The sequence below is a fragment of the Dermochelys coriacea genome, chromosome 3, assembly GCF_009764565.3.
Source record: "Dermochelys coriacea isolate rDerCor1 chromosome 3, rDerCor1.pri.v4, whole genome shotgun sequence".
NCBI lineage: Eukaryota > Metazoa > Chordata > Testudines > Dermochelyidae > Dermochelys > Dermochelys coriacea.
The window spans coordinates 1096964-1116679 of NC_050070.1; the positions used below are offsets into that span (position 1 = coordinate 1096964).

Below are 19716 nucleotides of genomic sequence, written 5' to 3' on the forward strand. Positions count from 1 at the left end.
TTTCCAGGCTCTGTCTCTGCCTCCCTTCCTTGAGCAGCTCCCCTGGGGGAGAGCTCCCATGCCTGCCAGAGCCCAGCCCGCCCCCCCCCCCCCGAGGCCTTTGTTCTCAGCTGGGGTTTCCTGTCCGCTGCTCTGCTGAGAGCAGGGAAACCCACCAGTCAGTGGAGCTGCTCTGGCCTCTCGGGCCTTTTCCTACTGGGTGGCAGTTTCTGCCAGTCCCTTAGCGCCTCTGTTCTCCGGCCAGCTTGGCGCTAGGCAATGCACTCGGTAGAACCAGGGATATGAAGTCCCCGCGCCCCTGCACTGCTGTTAAAGTGCCCTAATGCGCGGTGTGGCCGGCACTTGCTGGAGGGGAGAATTCTGCCAAGGCCGTAGCTCCTGCCTGGGGCAGGGGCTGCCCACGGCCGGGGAGCGCCCCCGCAGCTGAGGCAGCATCTGCATTGAAGCTCTGCAGTGGGCCAGCTTTCTACAGGTGAGCGCCAGCCTGGTCCCTTGCCCTGCCTGGGGCTGCAGTGCGGGCGGGGCATGAATGAGCCCGTGCCGCCTGCCCCATGCTGCGCATGGGGGAGGTTTAGATTGGATATTAGGAAAAACTTTTTCACTAAGAGGGTGGTGAAACACTGGAATGCGTTACCTAGGGAGGTGGTAGAATCTCCTTCCTTAGAGGTTTTTAAGGTCAGGCTTGACAAAGCCCTGGCTGGGATGATTTAACTGGGACTTGGTCCTGCTTTGAGCAGGGGGTTGGACTAGATGACCTTCTGGGGTCCCTTCCAACCCTGATATTCTATGATTCTATGCACGAAGAGGAAATGTCGTGCGCAGGGAAATGTGGATGCGGGATTCCTAGCAGATGTTTCCACCTCCACAGCTGGGTGGCCTGGAGCCTGCCTCCTGGAGAGGTGCCTTGGCCCAGCCCTGCCGCTGCGGCTCCAGGCGAGCAGGGTGACCGAGGGAGCTGCTGGTCCCCATTCTCCTGAGGGGCCAAGAGCTGGGCCTTTCCCTGCCCCCCAGTGTGAAATTGCCACAGGCTCCTGCTGCCAGGCCAGCTCTCATGGTGGGCTGGGAGGGGCGGGTCAGGTGTGCTGGCGGGCACAGCCTGCTGCTGGGCACTGCCCATTGGACTCTCTTCCCAGGGGTCGCGCAGGGGCTGAGCCGGGTTTCCCAGAGAGCTAGCGCCATACAGGGCCTTGCTTTCTGTGTAGCCGCGTCCATGGCACAGCAGCTCTGTGGGGCAGAGCACTCCCGGAGCCAGGCCCTTTGCAACAGCCGGCAGTGGAGCGGGGGGCTGACAGGTGTCCCAGGGCAGGGGCCCAGCTGCCATCGTGTTTGGGGAGAAGTTCTCAGCCTGGGGATTTGGGCTACTTAGAAGGATCAAGAAATGCCAGGTGCAGCCAGTCCTGGCACCTGCTCCGGGAGCTTGCAGCACTGAGCGCCCTGGGCAGAGCCCCTGTGCCTGCCCCCCCTTGTGGGGTGGCACAAGGGAGGGCCCTAGAGACCCTGGGGCAGGGGGACAATGACTGGGGCCAGGAGCTCAGGGGCTTCACCCTCCTTGTGTGGCACAGGGTGGGGTCACCCCAGGCTGGGCTCTGCTGAGGCTGGGCTCGGGGGCTCCCTGATCCACGGCCTGGTTCTGCAGAGAAAGCGGGACCGGGGCTGCCCAGCCCCTGGATCAGGCAGATGCAGGAGTCAGACAGGCACTGGCTGGGCGGGGAGCAGCACAGACCTCCTCTGCCTAGTGCACAGGTGCCCCACACGCCAGGGGTTACGAGGGCAGTGGCGATAGGGGAGGGCTCCTTCCCTGCCCCAGCCAAGGTGCTTCCTGGCCAGCATGTGGGCTGAGAGTGATGGGATCCCAGCACTGGCCCAGCCTCCCTGTCGGTGCTGTGGGGGGTGAGCAGCGCAGCCCTGGGAGTGGGGTCCAGGGGCTGAATGGGGGGCTGGCTGCAGCTACAGGAGAGTCAAAGCATGGCCAAGACCAGCCCCGCTGCAGCTGCTACAGCCCCTGCCTGCCCGGCCTGGGGAGAACAGACCCAGTCTGTGCTGCCCCCCGCCCCACTGTCTGCCCTCTGCAGGGCCCAGCGCCAGCCTCGGAGCCCCCGGCTGCCTTTGGAAACCTACGGGCGGGGGAGAGGGCGACGGGTGCCTTTCTGGGACCGGGACCCCACTTACAAAGGGGGCTGATGCCCCAATACCTGGCACGGCTGCCCGAGGGCCAGGCGCCTCCCAGCCCCGTGCACTGAGGGTCAGGAATGGGCAGGAGACGGGGCAAACCCACAGGGCTCCAGGAGGAGCCTGGGCGGGGGAAGGACCTGCCCTGAGCCGTGGGGCTGCGGGACCTTTTCCCAGGGAAAGCCTTGACAGCTGTGCTCTAAGCAGCTACTTCCCAGCAACACACAGAACACGCGTGCCCAGCCAAGCTCTTAGCTCACCACTCCCACCCCACGGACCTTTCCCCCGAGGGCCAGGCAGGAGCCGCTCGTCCAGGGCTCCCGGCGCCCATCCCAGCCCGGTTGTGCAGCGGGGTCGGAGCCCCAGCCGCTCCTGGGGACCCGCAGTCGGGGCTGGTTGCATGGTTTTCATTTCCATTCTGCAGGTAACCTAGCTCCCTCCTTTCACTGCACTAACCCCCTCCCGTCAGCGCACGCCCCTGGAGCCAGACTGTTCCCCAGTTACACCCTGGCCCCTCTGGGCAAGCGCTGGGCAGAGCCTGGCTGACCGCCTGGGGTCTCTGTACCTCCCTAGCTTCCCAGCACCTGTGGGGCTCTGCCCTAGTGCTTCTAACGGGGCGGGGACGTCCCTGGGGGGCGGGGCCTCAATCAGCAGCAGAATGTTCCTTTTTTGTTCAGGGTTAGTGCTGAACTCCCTGAGGTTCACCCAGGGCTGGTTTAATGATGGGGGGGCAACTGAGCAGATCCCCTTTGTGGGCCCCCCTGGGGTCAAAGAAGCACAGCAGGGGGAGGTTGGGCCCCAGAGCGAGAGGCCAGCCAGGGGCAATGGGGCATGGCATGGTGGGGCCGTCCCCGCCCCACCCAGCCCAGTGCGAGGGCACTGTATACAAGCCAGCGATTGCCAGACGCACACTGGCCCGCCCAGCCCTGTGCTGCCAGCGATCCCCTTCCCCTCGGGGGTGGGCCCAGGCCGTGCCACACAGCCCCCGACTCCCGATGCCCAGAGTCCCCCAGAACTGCTATGCCCAGCAGCTCCCCACACAGACCCTCCACTGCTGCCCCCCAAGAGACCCCCCCCACTGGCCAGCACCCCCCACGCACCTCCAGAGACCCCCTCCCTCACACCCTGTCCCCTGGCCATGCTCACCGGCCCTGCTGGAAGGTGACGGTGTCTGCCAAGATGAGCTGGCTCCGCGGCCAGGGCCGGTGCAGTGCCAGGCTGGGGAATCACTCCGGCCTCGCAGGAGTGGCGGGATTAGCAGGGTAGGGAGCATACACCGGCTGTGTGCTGTGGTTAGACAGGAAACAGCAAGGAACTGGACTGGGATTGAGTGAAGCTGGAAGTGTCGTGGGTGTGCCTGAGGACTGTATGTTGGAGAGAGTTATGGGGGAAGTGGAGGTTTTAAGTGGGCTTTGAGAGGAAATGTAATTGAAAGGCAGCAGAAAGTGGAACCCCAGCTTTTTAAACAATCCTTGGACAACACACCAAAAAAGCTCCTGTCTAGTTACTCATTCAAAATGAGAAGAAAGGAACAGCAAGATTTCATCATAAGTGAAGTAAACTCCTAAAGATTTCAGAACACAAGGGCTCTAAGGGGACACAAGGGAAGCAATACAAAGTCCACCTTGCCACGGAGAAACACCGTTAGACTATTCCTCTTTTTTACCCAGCAGAGTCTCCCCAAACAGAAGGGCGCTGTTCCTGGAGAGGGTTTTTCTTCTTGCCGTAGGCCATCCACCTCCCCGAAAGGCGGGAGCGAGGCGGACAGAAGAATTCTTCCGTCCACAGCCCGGACTTACGTTCCCCGAGCAGACCAGACTGAGGGTTGGTGCGTGATGAACAGTTTAGTCAAAATAGCTCCGGCCGTCAGGGGTGCGTAAAAGGGAAACCCGCTCCCGGGCGACACGGCTACACCGACCTAACCCCCAGCGTAGCTAAGGGCATTTGGGGAGGCGGTGGGCTAAAGCAACGGAACGACCTCCTCCTCCATGGGGTTGTGCCGGCCTAGTCTCCGTGGCACAGACAGGGTTGGCAAACCCAGAGAAAGAACAGAGAGCAAAAGCCACGGCGGCCCCAGGGCAGGAGGCGAGCCTGCATGTTAGACGGGGGGACCAGCTGAGACAGGCGGGCCGGAGAGTCCTGGGCCCAGCTGGGATCGTGGCCCCGCCTCTGCTGGTGGCGGGAGTGAGACACCAGTGACCCCTCCAGGGACCCTCCCTGAGGGGGTGCGAGACAGGAGTGAGCCCCAAGGGGGTGCGAGACACCAGTGACCCCACCCGAGGCGGTGCGAGACACCAGTGACTCCCCCAGTGACCCCTGAGGGGGTGCGACACACGAGTGAGCCCCGAGGGGGTGCGAGACACCAGTGACCCCCACAGTGACCCCACCCGAGGGGGTGCGAGACACCAGTGACCTCCCCAGGGACCCCACCCGAGGGGGTGCGAGACGCCAGTGACCCCCCGAGGGGGTGCGAGACACCAGTGACATCCCCAGTGACCCCACCCGAGGGGTGCGAGATGCCAGTGACCCCCCCAGTGACCCCACCCGAGGGGGTGCGAGACGCCAGTGACCCCCCAGTGACCCCCCGAGGGGGTGTGACACACGAGTGAGCCACGAGGGGGTGCGAGACACCAGTGACCCCACCTGAGAGGGTGCGAGACACCAGTGACCTCCCCAGTGACCCCCCGAGGGGGTGCGAGACGCCAGAGACCCCACCCGAGGGGGTGCGACACACGAGTGAGCCCCGAGGGGGTGCGAGACACCAGTGACCCCCCGAGGGGGTGCGAGACACCAGTGAACTCCCCAGTGACCCCACCCGAGGGGGGATGAGATACAAGTGAGCCCCGAGGGGGTGTGAGACACCAGTGACCCCCCAGTGACCCCTCAAGGGGGTATGACACACGAGTGAGCCCCGAGGGGGTGCGAAACACCAGTGACGCCCCCAGTGACCTCCCGAGGAGGTGTGACACACGAGTGAGCCCCGAGGGGGTGCGAGACACCAGTGACCCCCCCAGTGACCCCACCCGAGGGCGTGTGAGACACCAGTGACCTCCCCAGTGACCCCAACCGAGGGGGTGCGAGACGCGAGTGACCCCCCCAGTGAACCCCCGAGGGGGTGTGACACACGAGTGAGCCCCAAGGGGGTGCGAGACACCAGTGACGCCCCCAGTGACCCCCGAGGGGTTGCGAGACACAAGTGAGCCCCCAGTGACCCCACCCGAGGGGGTGCGTGACGCCAGTGACCTCCCCAGTGACACCACCCGAGGGGGTGTGAGATGCCAGTGACCCCCCCAGTGACCCCACCCGAGGGGGTGCGAGACGCCAGTGACCCACCAGTGACCCCCCGAGGGGGTGCGACACACGAGTGAGCCCCGAGGGGTGCGAGACACCAGTGACCTCCCCAGTGACGCCACCCGAGGGGGGGTGAGACACAAGTGAGCCCTGAGGGGGTGTGAGACACCAGTGACCCCCCGAGTGACCCCACCCGAGGGGTTGTGACACACGAGTGAGCCCTGAGGGGGTGTGAGACACCGGTGACCCCCCCAGTGACCCCACCCGAGGGGGTGTGACTCACGAGTGAGCCCCGAGGGGGTGCGTGACGCCAGTGACCTCCCCAGTGACCCCACCCGAGGGGGTGTGAGATGCCAGTGACCCCCCCAGTGACCCCACCCCAGGGGGTGCAAGACGCCAGTGACCCACCAGTGACCCCCCGAGGGGGTGCGACACACGAGTGAGCCCCGAAGGGGTGTGAGACACCAGTGACCCCCCGAGTGACCCCACCCGAGGGGGTGTGACACACGAGTGAGCCCCGAGGGGGTGTGAGACACCAGTGACCCCCCCAGTGACACCACCCGAGGGGGTGCGAGACACCAGTGAGCCCCTAGTGACCCCAGTAACCCCCCAAGGGGGTGCGAGATGCCAGTGACCCCCCGAGGGGGTGCGAGACACCAGTGAGCCCCCCTGTGATCCCCCAAGGGGGTGCGAGAAGCCAGTGACCCCCCGAGGGGGTGCGAGACGCCAGTGACCTCCCCAGTGACCCCACCCGAGGGGGTGCGAGACACCAGTGACCCCCCAGTGACCCCTCAAGGGGGTATGACACATGAGTGAGCCCTGAGGGGGTGCGAGACACCAGTGACCCCCCCAGTGACCCCACCCGAGGGGGTGTGAGACACCAGTGACCTCCCCAGTGACCCCACCCGAGGGGGTGCGAGACGCCAGTGACCCCCCAGTGATCCCCCGAGGGGGTGCGACACACGAGTGACCCCCGAGGGGGTGCGAGACACCAGTGACCCCCCGAGTGACCCTACCCGAGGGGGTGCGACACACAAGTGAGCCCCGAGGGGGTGCGAGATACCAGTGACCCCCGAGTGACCCTACCCGAGGGGTTGTGACACACGAGTGAGCCCCGAGTGGGTGCAAGACACCAGTGACCTCCCCAGTGACCGCCCGAGGGGGTGCAAGACACAAGTGAGCCGCAAGGGGGTGCGAGACACCAGTGACCCCCCCAGTGACCCCACCCGAGGGGGTGCGAGACGCGAGTGACCCACCGAGGGGGTGCGAGACACCAGTGACCCCCACAGTGTCTCCACCGAGGGGGTGCGAGACACCAGTGACCTCCCCTTTGACCCCACCCGAGGGGGTGCGAGACACCCGTGACCCCCCAGTGAGCCCCCCGACGCCGTAAAGGGCAGAGCCTGCTCCTCTCGCACCCAGAGCGAGCCGCCCCGCCGAGCTTCTCCTCTCGGCGGAAACCGGAGCGAGTGAGAAGCGCCGGGGCGGCCTCAGCGTCTCTCAGCAACGTCGCGGTGCCGACGCGGCAAATTCACTGAACCGCTTCGGATCCTGCCTTCGGGCATCGGACCCGGGGACATGGGAGCAAAACGAGCCCCTGGCCGCCAGCAGTGCCGCGGGCGGGGCAGGGACTAGGCGGGGGGAAAGGGGGGGTCGCACCCCCTCGGGGGGTCATTGCGGGCTCACTGGCGTCTCGCACCCCCTCGGGTGGGGTCACTCGTGTGTCATACCCCTTGAGGGGTCACTGGGGAGGTCACTGGCGTCACGCACCCCCTCGGGGCTCACTCGTGTGTCACACCCCCTCGGGTGGGGTCACTGGGGGGGTCACTGGTGTCTCACACCCCATCGGGGCTCACTCGTGTGTCACACCCCCTCGGGTGGGGTCACTGGGGGGGTCACTGGCATCTCACACCCCCTCGGGTGGGGTCACTGGGGAGGTCACTTGCGTCACGCACCCCCTCGGGTGGGGTCACTGGGGGCTCACTTGTGTCTCACACCCCCTCGGGGGTCACTGGGGGGGTCACTGGCGTCTCGAACCCACTCGGGGTGTCACTCGGGGGATCACTGGTGTCTCGCACCCCCTTGGGGCTCACTCGTGTGTCACAGCCCTCGGGGGTTCACTGGGGGGTCACTTGCGTCTCGCACCCCCTCGGGTGGGGTCACTGGGGAGGTCACTGGTGTCTCGCACCCCCTCGGGGCTCACTCGTGTGTTGCACCCCCTTGGGGGGTCACAGGGGGGTCACTGGCGTCTCGCACCCCCTCGGGGGGTCACTGGCTTCTCGCACCCCCTTGGGGGATCACAGGGGGGCTCACTGGTGTCTCGCACCCCTCGGGTGGGGTCACTGGGGAGGTCACTGGTGTCTCACACCCCCTCGGGGCTCACTCATGTGTCACACCCCCTCGGGGGGTCACTGGCATCTCGCACCCCCTCGGGGCTCACTCGTGTGTCACACCCCCTCGGGGGGTCACTGGGAGGGTCACTGGTGTCTCGCACCCCCTCGGGGCTCACTCGTGTGTCGCACCCCCTCGGGTGGGGTCACTGGTGTCTCGCACCCCCTCGGGGCTCACTCTTGTGTCACACCCCCTCGGGGGGTCACTGGGGGGTCACTGGCGTCTCGCACCCCCTCGGGTGGGGTCACTGGGGAGGTCACTGGCATCTCGCACCCCTCGGGTGGGGTCACTGGGGATGTCACTGGTGTCTCGCACCCCCTCGGGGGGTCACTGGCATCTCGCACCCCCTTGGGGGGTTACTGGGGTCACTAGGGGCTCACTGGTGTCTCGCACCCCCTCGGGTGGTGTCACTGGGGGGGTCACTGGTGTCTCACACCCCCTCGGGGCTCACTCGTGTGTCACACCCCCTCGGGTGGGGTCACTCGGGGGGTCACTGGTGTCTCGCACCCCTTCGGGGCTCACTCGTGTGTCGCACCCCCTCGGGGGGTCACTGGTGGGTCACTGGCGTCTTGCACCCCCTGGGGTGGGGTCACTGGGGGGGTCACTGGCATCTCACACCCCCTCGGGTGGGGTCACTGGGGAGGTCACTGGCGTCACGCACCCCCTCGGGGCTCACTCGTGAGTCACACCCCCTCGGGTGGGGTCACTGGGGGGGTCACCGGTGTCTCACACCCCCTCAGGGCTCACTCGTGTGTCACACCCCCTCGGGTGGGGTCACTGGGGGCTCACTTGTGTCTCGCAACCCCTCGGGGGTCACTGGGGGCGTCACTGGTGTCTCGCACCCCCTTGGGGCTCACTCGTGTGTCACACCCCCTCGGGGGTTCACTGGGGGGGTCACTCGCGTCTCGCACCCCCTCGGTTGGGGTCACTGGGGAGGTCACTGGTGTCTCACACGCCCTCGGGTGGGGTCACTGGGGGGGTCACTGGTGTCTCGCACCCCCTCGGGGCTCACTCGTGTGTCATACCCCCTTGAGGGGTCACTGGGGGGTCACTGGTGTCTCACACCCCCTCGGGGCTCACTTGTATCTCATCCCCCCTCGGGTGGGGTCACTGGGGAGTTCACTGGTGTCTCGCACCCCCTCGGGGGGTCACTGGCGTCTCGCACCCCCTCGGGTGGGGTCCCTGGGGAGGTCACTGGTGTCTCGCACCCCCTCGGGTGGGGTCACTGTGGGGGTCACTGGTGTCTCGCACCCCCTCGGGGCTCACTCGTGTGTCACACCCCCTCAGGGGTCACTGGGGGAGTCACTGGTGTCTCGCACCGCCTCGGGTGGGGTCACTGGTGTCTCGCACCCCCTTGGGGCTCACTCCTGTCTCGCACCCCCTCAGGGAGGGTCCCTGGAGGGGTCACTGGTGTCTCACTCCCGCCACCAGCAGAGGCGGGGCCACGATCCCAGCTGGGCCCAGGACTCTCCGGCCCGCCTGTCTCAGCTGGTCCCCCCGTCTAACATGCAGGCTCGCCTCCTGCCCTGGGGCCGCCGTGGCTTTTGCTCTCTGTTCTTTCTCTGGGTTTGCCAACCCTGTCTGTGCCACGGAGACTAGGCCGGCACAACCCCATGGAGGAGGAGGTCGTTCCGTTGCTTTAGCCCACCGCCTCCCCAAATGCCCTTAGCTACGCTGGGGGTTAGGTCGGTGTAGCCGTGTCGCCCGGGAGCGGGTTTCCCTTTTACGCACCCCTGACGGCCGGAGCTATTTTGACTAAACTGTTCATCACGCACCAACCCTCAGTCTGGTCTGCTCGGGGAACGTAAGTCCGGGCTGTGGACGGAAGAATTCTTCTGTCCGCCTCGCTCCCGCCTTTCGGGGAGGTGGATGGCCTACGGCAAGAAGAAAAACCCTCTCCAGGAACAGCGCCCTTCTGTTTGGGGAGACTCTGCTGGGTAAAAAAGAGGAATAGTCTAACGGTGTTTCTCCGTGGCAAGGTGGACTTTGTATTGCTTCCCTTGTGTCCCCTTAGAGCCCTTGTGTTCTGAAATCTTTAGGAGTTTACTTCACTTATGATGAAATCTTGCTGTTCCTTTCTTCTCATTTTGAATGAGTAACTAGACAGGAGCTTTTTGGTGTGTTGTCCAAGGATTGTTTAAAAAGCTGGGGTTCCACTTTCTGCTGCCTTTCAATTACATTTCCTCTCAAAGCCCACTTAAAACCTCCACTTCCCCCATAACTCTCTCCAACATACAGTCCTCAGGCACACCCACGACACTTCCAGCTTCACTCAATCCCAGTCCAGTTCCTTGCTGTTTCCTGTCTAACCACAGCACACAGCCGGTGTATGCTCCCTACCCTGCTAATCCCGCCACTCCTGCGAGGCCGGAGTGATTCCCCAGCCTGGCACTGCACCGGCCCTGGCCGTGGAGCCAGCTCATCTTGGCAGACACCGTCACCTTCCAGCAGGGCCGGTGAGCATGGCCAGGGGACAGGGTGTGAGGGAGGGGGTCTCTGGAGGTGCGTGGGGGGTGCTGGCCAGTGGGGGGGGTCTCTTGGGGGGCAGCAGTGGAGGGTCTGTGTGGGGAGCTGCTGGGCATAGCAGTTCTGGGGGACTCTGGGCATCGGGAGTCGGGGGCTGTGTGGCACGGCCTGGGCCCACCCCCGAGGGGAAGGGGATCGCTGGCAGCACAGGGCTGGGCGGGCCAGTGTGCGTCTGGCAATCGCTGGCTTGTATACAGTGCCCTCGCACTGGGCTGGGTGGGGCGGGGACGGCCCCACCATGCCATGCCCCATTGCCCCTGGCTGGCCTCTCGCTCTGGGGCCCAACCTCCCCCTGCTGTGCTTCTTTGACCCCAGGGGGGCCCACAAAGGGGATCTGCTCAGTTGCCCCCCCATCATTAAACCAGCCCTGGGTGAACCTCAGGGAGTTCAGCACTAACCCTGAACAAAAAAGGAACATTCTGCTGCTGATTGAGGCCCCGCCCCCCAGGGACGTCCCCGCCCCGTTAGAAGCACTAGGGCAGAGCCCCACAGGTGCTGGGAAGCTAGGGAGGTACAGAGACCCCAGGCGGTCAGCCAGGCTCTGCCCAGCGCTTGCCCAGAGGGGCCAGGGTGTAACTGGGGAACAGTCTGGCTCCAGGGGCGTGCGCTGACGGGAGGGGGTTAGTGCAGTGAAAGGAGGGAGCTAGGTTACCTGCAGAATGGAAATGAAACCATGCAACCAGCCCCGACTGCGGGTCCCCAGGAGCGGCTGGGGCTCCGACCCCGCTGCACAACCGGGCTGGGATGGGCGCCGGGAGCCCTGGACGAGCGGCTCCTGCCTGGCCCTCGGGGGAAAGGTCCGTGGGGTGGGAGTGGTGAGCTAAGAGCTTGGCTGGGCACGCGTGTTCTGTGTGTTGCTGGGAAGTAGCTGCTTAGAGCACAGCTGTCAAGGCTTTCCCTGGGAAAAGGTCCCGCAGCCCCACGGCTCAGGGCAGGTCCTTCCCCCGCCCAGGCTCCTCCTGGAGCCCTGTGGGTTTGCCCCGTCTCCTGCCCATTCCTGACCCTCAGTGCACGGGGCTGGGAGGCGCCTGGCCCTCGGGCAGCCGTGCCAGGTATTGGGGCATCAGCCCCCTTTGTAAGTGGGGTCCCGGTCCCAGAAAGGCACCCGTCGCCCTCTCCCCCGCCCGTAGGTTTCCAAAGGCAGCCGGGGGCTCCGAGGCTGGCGCTGGGCCCTGCAGAGGGCAGACAGTGGGGCGGGGGGCAGCACAGACTGGGTCTGTTCTCCCCAGGCCGGGCAGGCAGGGGCTGTAGCAGCTGCAGCGGGGCTGGTCTTGGCCATGCTTTGACTCTCCTGTAGCTGCAGCCAGCCCCCCATTCAGCCCCTGGACCCCACTCCCAGGGCTGCGCTGCTCACCCCCCACAGCACCGACAGGGAGGCTGGGCCAGTGCTGGGATCCCATCACTCTCAGCCCACATGCTGGCCAGGAAGCACCTTGGCTGGGGCAGGGAAGGAGCCCTCCCCTATCGCCACTGCCCTCGTAACCCCTGGCGTGTGGGGCACCTGTGCACTAGGCAGAGGAGGTCTGTGCTGCTCCCCGCCCAGCCAGTGCCTGTCTGACTCCTGCATCTGCCTGATCCAGGGGCTGGGCAGCCCCGGTCCCGCTTTCTCTGCAGAACCAGGCCGTGGATCAGGGAGCCCCCGAGCCCAGCCTCAGCAGAGCCCAGCCTGGGGTGACCCCACCCTGTGCCACACAAGGAGGGTGAAGCCCCTGAGCTCCTGGCCCCAGTCATTGTCCCCCTGCCCCAGGGTCTCTAGGGCCCTCCCTTGTGCCACCCCACAAGGGGGGGCAGGCACAGGGGCTCTGCCCAGGGCGCTCAGTGCTGCAAGCTCCCGGAGCAGGTGCCAGGACTGGCTGCACTTGGCATTTCTTGATCCTTCTAAGTAGCCCAAATCCCCAGGCTGAGAACTTCTCCCCAAACACGATGGCAGCTGGGCCCCTGCCCTGGGACACCTGTCAGCCCCCCGCTCCACTGCCGGCTGTTGCAAAGGGCCTGGCTCCGGGAGTGCTCTGCCCCACAGAGCTGCTGTGCCATGGACGCGGCTACACAGAAAGCAAGGCCCTGTATGGCGCTAGCTCTCTGGGAAACCCGGCTCAGCCCCTGCGCGACCCCTGGGAAGAGAGTCCAATGGGCAGTGCCCAGCAGCAGGCTGTGCCCGCCAGCACACCTGACCCGCCCCTCCCAGCCCACCATGAGAGCTGGCCTGGCAGCAGGAGCCTGTGGCAATTTCACACTGGGGGGCAGGGAAAGGCCCAGCTCTTGGCCCCTCAGGAGAATGGGGACCAGCAGCTCCCTCGGTCACCCTGCTCGCCTGGAGCCGCAGCGGCAGGGCTGGGCCAAGGCACCTCTCCAGGAGGCAGGCTCCAGGCCACCCAGCTGTGGAGGTGGAAACATCTGCTAGGAATCCCGCATCCACATTTCCCTGCGCACGACATTTCCTCTTCGTGCATAGAATCATAGAATCATAGAATATCAGGGTTGGAAGGGACCCCAGAAGGTCATCTAGTCCAACCCCCTGCTCAAAGCAGGACCAAGTCCCAGTTAAATCATCCCAGCCAGGGCTTTGTCAAGCCTGACCTTAAAAACCTCTAAGGAAGGAGATTCTACCACCTCCCTAGGTAACGCATTCCAGTGTTTCACCACCCTCTTAGTGAAAAAGTTTTTCCTAATATCCAATCTAAACCTCCCCCATGCGCAGCATGGGGCAGGCGGCACGGGCTCATTCATGCCCCGCCCGCACTGCAGCCCCAGGCAGGGCAAGGGACCAGGCTGGCGCTCACCTGTAGAAAGCTGGCCCACTGCAGAGCTTCAATGCAGATGCTGCCTCAGCTGCGGGGGCGCTCCCCGGCCGTGGGCAGCCCCTGCCCCAGGCAGGAGCTACGGCCTTGGCAGAATTCTCCCCTCCAGCAAGTGCCGGCCACACCGCGCATTAGGGCACTTTAACAGCAGTGCAGGGGCGCGGGGACTTCATATCCCTGGTTCTACCGAGTGCATTGCCTAGCGCCAAGCTGGCCGGAGAACAGAGGCGCTAAGGGACTGGCAGAAACTGCCACCCAGTAGGAAAAGGCCCGAGAGGCCAGAGCAGCTCCACTGACTGGTGGGTTTCCCTGCTCTCAGCAGAGCAGCGGACAGGAAACCCCAGCTGAGAACAAAGGCCTCGGGGGGGGGGGGGGGGCGGGCTGGGCTCTGGCAGGCATGGGAGCTCTCCCCCAGGGGAGCTGCTCAAGGAAGGGAGGCAGAGACAGAGCCTGGAAATGGGATTCATTGGAGCTTGGTCAGCCTTTAATCCTCATTTCCCTGGCTACCCCAGGGCTGCCTGTGCCATGTGCCAGGCCACAGATACACCCGCCTGTCTGCCCGCACTGGCTGGGTGCTGCTCCCCCAGATGGGACACGTCTCCCCAGGGTCTCTCCCAGACTCGCTGCCCAGAGCTCCTGGAGTCGGGCAGGTGGCTGCAGGCCCAGGGACCCAGTCTCAGGAGGTGGTGAGGCTGCGTGGCTCACCCTGGGGGAAGAGTGAGACCCTGGGGGCTCTGGCCCACTGAAGGGCTCCTCCCAGGGACTGTTCCCAGGCTGGGGCATAGCTCAGCACTGTGGATCCAAGACTTGGGGCAGAGGGTGTCAGACCCAGAAGCCTCCATTCCACGGGGGACCTTGCAGGCCAGCACCCATGTCCTGCTCAGAGAAGACCTGTGCTCAGGGAGCGGGCTGCTCCCCAGCCACAGGCTCCAAGTGGGTGTGACCTGCGCAGAGCACCCTGCAGGAGACTCACCTTGAGAGGGCAGGGCAGTGAGATTGGGGGACCCTAGGGGTGGTCTGGGGAGGGGCGAGGCAGGGTGCCCATAGTGCAGGCTGGGGCTTTGCGCTCAGGGAGTGAGCTTGGCCTGAGGCCAGGTTTCCTCCACTGGCACAGAATGATGGGGCGTAGGCAGCCAGCGCAGAGGGCAGCTGGACCGTTCCAGGGCGCTGCCCCCCAGAGTCCATGGGCAGGTGAAGCGAGGGAACCAGCACATGGCAGCACAGCGAGCTCAGTGGCTGGAGAGGAGCCCAGCACAGGCCCCCCGCCCAGTCTCCACCCTTCCCCTGTCCTCCAGGAGGGGCTCAGGAGGCCTTGGCTTTTCGGCGCTGGGTGCCCCAGGCCAGCAGGGACAGGCTGGTCGTCACAGCTCCCAGGATCCCATAGAAGAGCAGCACGGGAAAGGTGCCCTGCAAAGCGAAGCCGGCAGGTGAGAACGGCTGGGGGGTGGGGGAGGGAAGTCTGCATGTCTGCCCCCCCCCATGCTGCTGCCCCCAGCCCAGCGCACGTCTCCGGCCCTGGGGCCAGCCCAGAGGAGATTCCAGCCCTGGCTCGAGCTGCAGCAGCTCTTGCCTTAGCTCAGGATCCTGGTGCGCAGCCATCGCATGCAGCCAGCTGGAGCCCTGCGGTCTCCCGGCCACCCCCACCATGAGGCTGGCGCTCCTTCAGCGAACGCTATGCCCTGAGCCCCCCCACTGCTGGAGAGAGCCGGACACTACAGGGGAGAGTCTGGATGGCCCCAGCCCCGGGGATCCCAGTGCTGCACCCTCCATACATCTCCCCACAAGCGGAGATGGGCACCCGCCCGACACACGGCCCAAGCCCCCCGGCCCCTCACCTCACGCAGACACTTGTAGCCATGGTAGCTCCCGGAGCACATGCACTGGACGAGCCCAGGGCCGTTGGGGCTACACAGGGAGTTCTCTGGGCACAGCCAGGCTGAGCAGAACCAGACAGGAGACGAGGTTGGAACCAGGGCTGGGCCAGGGCCCCCACACCGCAGCAGGGAGCAACACGCAGACAGTGTGGGGAAAGCCCAGCTCCTGGGGCAGGGCGGCCAGGGGTGCTCTTGCAGTAGTCCCTGCCTCAGCGAGGTTCAGGGAACTGGGGGTGGGAGAACAGGCCCAGCCTGGTGGGGGAGGGCAGAGCCAGGCTGCCAAGGGCAGGGACAGTGCTGGGCCCAGGCTGGGCAGTGGGGGGCTGTATTTCGTTACGGGGGATGGTGGGGGAGCCTGGGGTAGGGAGGTACGTGCTGGGCGGGGGGAGACTGGGGCAGGGAAGCACACACGGGGACAGCACTGGAACAAGGCTGGGCAGCAGGAGCCGGGGGGGTGGGGGGGGTCTGTATTTCTGTTGCATGTTCCATTGCAGGTGGTGGCAAGGGAGCCCTGCCCTAGACACCTGCCTGGGATCCTGCCCCTGGTGCCTCCCAGTTCAGCTGCCATGGGCTTTTCCAGCCTGGGGCCTCAGGGGAGCGGTCATGAGGACCCTCACCCCAGCACCTTTCCAAGCCCCCCAACCCATCCTGTGGCCCTCCCCAATCCTTTCCAAGCCCCCCAGTACTGAGCCCCTCTCCCCTGCACTGTACCAAGATCCCCCGAGCTGTTGCAGGGGTTCTTCTGCCCCTGGCAGGTTCGGCTGTCCCCTTGGGTGGTGATGCGGTCCCAGGCCATGCTCCCTCCAGGGCATTCCAGGGCAAGCGGCAGGGATCTGGACAAGAGACAGTCAGAGGTGGGGGTAGAGCATCCAGCCATGTGCTCACAGGAGCAGGGCTGCTCTGAGTCCCTTCCCCTGCCGAGCCCCTATCCCTGCCCCCCTTTTCCTCCCAGCAGGACAGCACAGGTGCCCTCCTTGCCCCCAGGCCACGGGGCTGAAGGCCCCGCCCAGCACTCACATGCTCTGCAGCCTGGTGAAGCCCTGGAAGGAGGTGTTGGGGATGTTCTCCAGGGGGTTCTCTGTCAGGTCACTGCAAACAGATGGATCCCGCAGCATTAACCCTCCGCTCCCCCAGCTGCGCCCTGGGCCTGCCCAGCACCTTGGGAGAACATGCACACCCAGGCCTTCCCCCAGCCTGGGCTGAGCGCTTTCCCTGGGGCTGGGGTTGCCTCCCCTCCCCAGGCAGGGCTCTGGGCTGGGACTCTGGCTGCTATTCCCGCTCTGCCCCCGCCCTGTTGTGAGACCTCAGAGGAGTCTCCGCCCTGCCTGGGTCTGTCTCATCTCCCCTCCCCTCCCCTCCCCCCCCACCTGGTCCAGTCAGGCTGGAACCATCCATCCCAGCAAGACTAGTGCCCGGCACGATGGGACCCTCTAGGTCCGGGGTGAGGCTGTAACAAGGGCTGGGCGAGCAGACACACCAGGCCACCCCCCAACTCCTGGGGAGGATCCCCCAGCATTCCCATGCCCTCAGTCCTGGGGGGGAGGGGGTGTTGCACAGCAGGGACCTGCCATAGTTAACAGAGGGGGGAGGGTGCATAACACACCCCCAGAGGGCACAGCTCCCACACCCAGGAGCACAGAGACCAGCCTTCAGAGCAGCCAGTTGGACAGGAGGGATGGGAGGCCGGAGCAGGAGTCAGGCACAAAGCTATTCCCCCAGCAGAGAGGGGCCTGGCTGGGGGAGCACCGAGGAAGGGCTGGGCGCTTCACTGCTCCCCAGCAGGGAGATGGGGCAGGGACCGTCCCCACAGTGACTGCAACAAGCTCAGGCTTGTACTGAAAGGGGACGGTTTAGCCCCCCCCTTCTCCAGCAGTCTATGGGGGATGGTGATGCAGCAGGTCCCGAGCCAGAGACGCACAGAGGGTCTGGGGTTTGCACCCAGCCTCTCCCTGGCAAGGAGCTCCCTCCCCACCCCTCGCTCTAGAGCTTGAATTCCCAGGCCTCGCTACAGCGCCCATGGGGTGGTTGGACTCACATGACAACAGCAGCGCTGGCATCCGGGAAGGCAGCACAGAGGAACGTCAGGGAGCAGTTGCCCAGATCCAGCCTGGGGAGAGCAGAACAGAGGCACTGGGAGCCCACAAATGCTATCCCCTCCCCCACCCCTTCTTCCTCCCACCTGCCCTGCACACGACTCCATACACACCCCCACCCCTTCCTCCTCCATGCACCCAAGGCCTCCCTCTCCCCACCCCACCTTTCCCCGGTCCAAGGCAGGCACAAGGCCAGAGAGTCTGAGCTGGGCAGGGCTGGCTCCATGAAGGGCTTTGGTGCCTTTCACACTCGGGGGCAGGGGGCTCCTACTGGCAACAGCGGATTCTGGGCTCTCCCAGAAGAAACAAGTGCAGGTCGGGATGCAGGGACCCAGGTGGTGTCACCTACAGGGGCTGCTCCCTGCCCCCCCAGAACTCAGCAGATGTAGGGGGTGAGGCAGCCCCTTGCCCAAGTCTGCACCTCTCCTACATATCTCACAACCAGCCACCCCCTCAGCCTGGCAGCAGAGACCCACAGCGGGCCCAGGCGCTGCCAATGGCAAGAGCGTAACCTCTGGGGCCAGAGGACCCGGCGGCCCCACTGCCGGCCGCTCACCCTGGGCTCGCTCACTTGCGGCCGTGCATGCCCGGGGCCCGGCGCCGCCAGGCACGGGGCCCCCGCTCGCTCACTCACCCCACGATGGCAGCCGGCCCCGGCCCCGGCCCCGGCCCCAGGCAGCAGCGCCCCTGCAGCTCCAAGGCCGGGTGCGCCCCGCAGTAACGGGCCACGCTGGAGCCGCTCCGCGCCGGGCCCGGGCAGCAGCCGCACACCTGGGGGGGCAGGGGGAGTCAGCGGCCGAGCAGCCCCCTAGACCCTCCGCCCGCCCCGCGGTGCCGGCCCCGCTCCCAGACCCAGCCCGCATCTGCCGGAGCGTCCGGCCCGAGCGCGGTGCCCCCGGCACCCCGGACCGGACCCCGGACCCCGCCCTCACCGGGCTCCGCCCGGCCGCGCCGCCCCGCCAGGCCGCCAGCCCGAGCAGCAGCCGCAGGAGCCAGGCGCGGAGCCCGGGCCCGAACCCGGGCCCGCTCGCCCCCGGCCGCCGCATCTCCGGCTCCGCAGCCCCACGTGACGCGCTGGCGGGTCATGTGACGCGGGCGGCCCCTCTGCGTCACGCGATCGCGGCCGCCGCGGCCCGCTCCGAACGGGCCAGCCCCGCCCCCACAGCCTGAGCCGAGGCCCCGCCCCGCGTGGCCCCGCCCTCGCCTCCCCGCGGCAGGCTCCGCCTAGGGGCGGGGTCTCGCCGCGTCCCCCCGCCGCACCCCGAGCGCCAGAAGACGGGCCCCCCCGAGCCCCCCAAGTGTGACCCGAGCCCAGTGAGCCCAGCTCTGCCCTCCGCTGTCACCCCCTCCCCACTCAGAGCCCTCCCCGGACCCCCAGCCCTGCCCCACTGACCCCCACTCAGAGCCCCTCCCTGTGCCCCCAGCCCTGCCCCCCCATGGATCCCCCACTCAGAGACCCTCCCTGTACCCCCAGCCCTGCCCCCCAGCGACCCCCTCTCACAGCCCCTCCCTGTACCCCCAGCCCTGACCCCAGTGAACCCCACTCTGAGCCCCTCCCTGTACCCCCAGTGACCCCCACTCAGAGCCCCTCCCTGTACCCCCAGCCCTCCCCCACTGACCCCCACTCAGAGCCCCTCCCTGTGCCCCCAGCCCTGCCCCCCCATGGATCCCCCACTCAGAGCCCCTCCCTGTACCCCCAGCCCCGCCCCCCAGCGACCCCCTCTCACAGCCCCTCCCTGTACCCCCAGCCCTGACCCCAGTGAACCCCACTCTGAGCCCCTCCCTGTACCCCCAGTGACCCCCACTCAGAGCCCCTCCCTGTACCCCCAGCCCTCCCCCACTGACCCCCACTCAGAGCCCCTCCCTGTGCCCCCAGCCCTGCCCCCCATGGATCCCCCACTCAGAGACCCTCCCTGTACCCCCAGCCCTGCCCCCCAGCGACCCCCTCTCACAGCCCCTCCCTGTACCCCCAGCCCTGACCCCAGTGAACCCCACTCTGAGCCCCTCCCTGTACCCCCAGTGACCCCCACTCAGAGCCCCTCCCTGTACCCCCAGCCCTCCCCCACTGCCCCCACTCTGAGCCCCTCCCTGTACCCCCAGTGACCCCCACTCAGAGCCCCTCCCTGTACCCCCAGCCCTCCCCCACTGACCCCCACTCAGAGCCCCTCCCTGTACCCCCAGCCCTCCCCCACTGACCCCCACTCAGAGCCCCTCCCTGTGCCCCCAGCCCTGTCCCCCCATGGATCCCCCACTCAGAGACCCTCCCTGTACCCCCAGCCCTGCCCCCCAGCGACCCCCTCTCACAGCCCCTCCCTGTACCCCCAGCCCTGACCCCAGTGAACCCCACTCTGAGCCCCTCCCTGTACCCCCAGTGACCCCCACTCAGAGCCCCTCCCTGTACCCCCAGCCCTCCCCCACTGACCCCCACTCAGAGCCCCTCCCTGTACCCCCAGCCCTCCCCCACTGACCCCCACTCAGAGCCCCTCCCTGCATCCCCAGCCCTGCCCCCCAGCAACCCCCACTCAGAGCCCTCCCTGGACCCCCAGCCTTCCCCCACTAACCCCCACTCAGAGC

The 19716-nt window shown here is 66.4% G+C and overlaps 1 protein-coding gene across 1 annotated transcript; it reads right to left on the reverse strand.

Moving 5' to 3' along the window:
- Positions 1-13632: 13632 nt before the first annotated feature.
- ATRAID (all-trans retinoic acid induced differentiation factor) lies at positions 13633-18239 on the reverse strand. The gene is made up of 7 exons (XM_038397906.2): positions 18075-18239; positions 17777-17913; positions 17085-17156; positions 16067-16138; positions 15761-15882; positions 15011-15111; positions 13633-14582 (listed from the first exon to the last, which is right to left on the reverse strand). The coding sequence occupies exons 1-7, from the start codon at positions 18186-18188 to the stop codon at positions 14478-14480; spliced, it is 723 nt and encodes a 240-aa protein (XP_038253834.1). The 5' UTR covers positions 18189-18239; the 3' UTR covers positions 13633-14477.
- Between the last annotated feature and the right edge of the window lie 1477 nt (positions 18240-19716).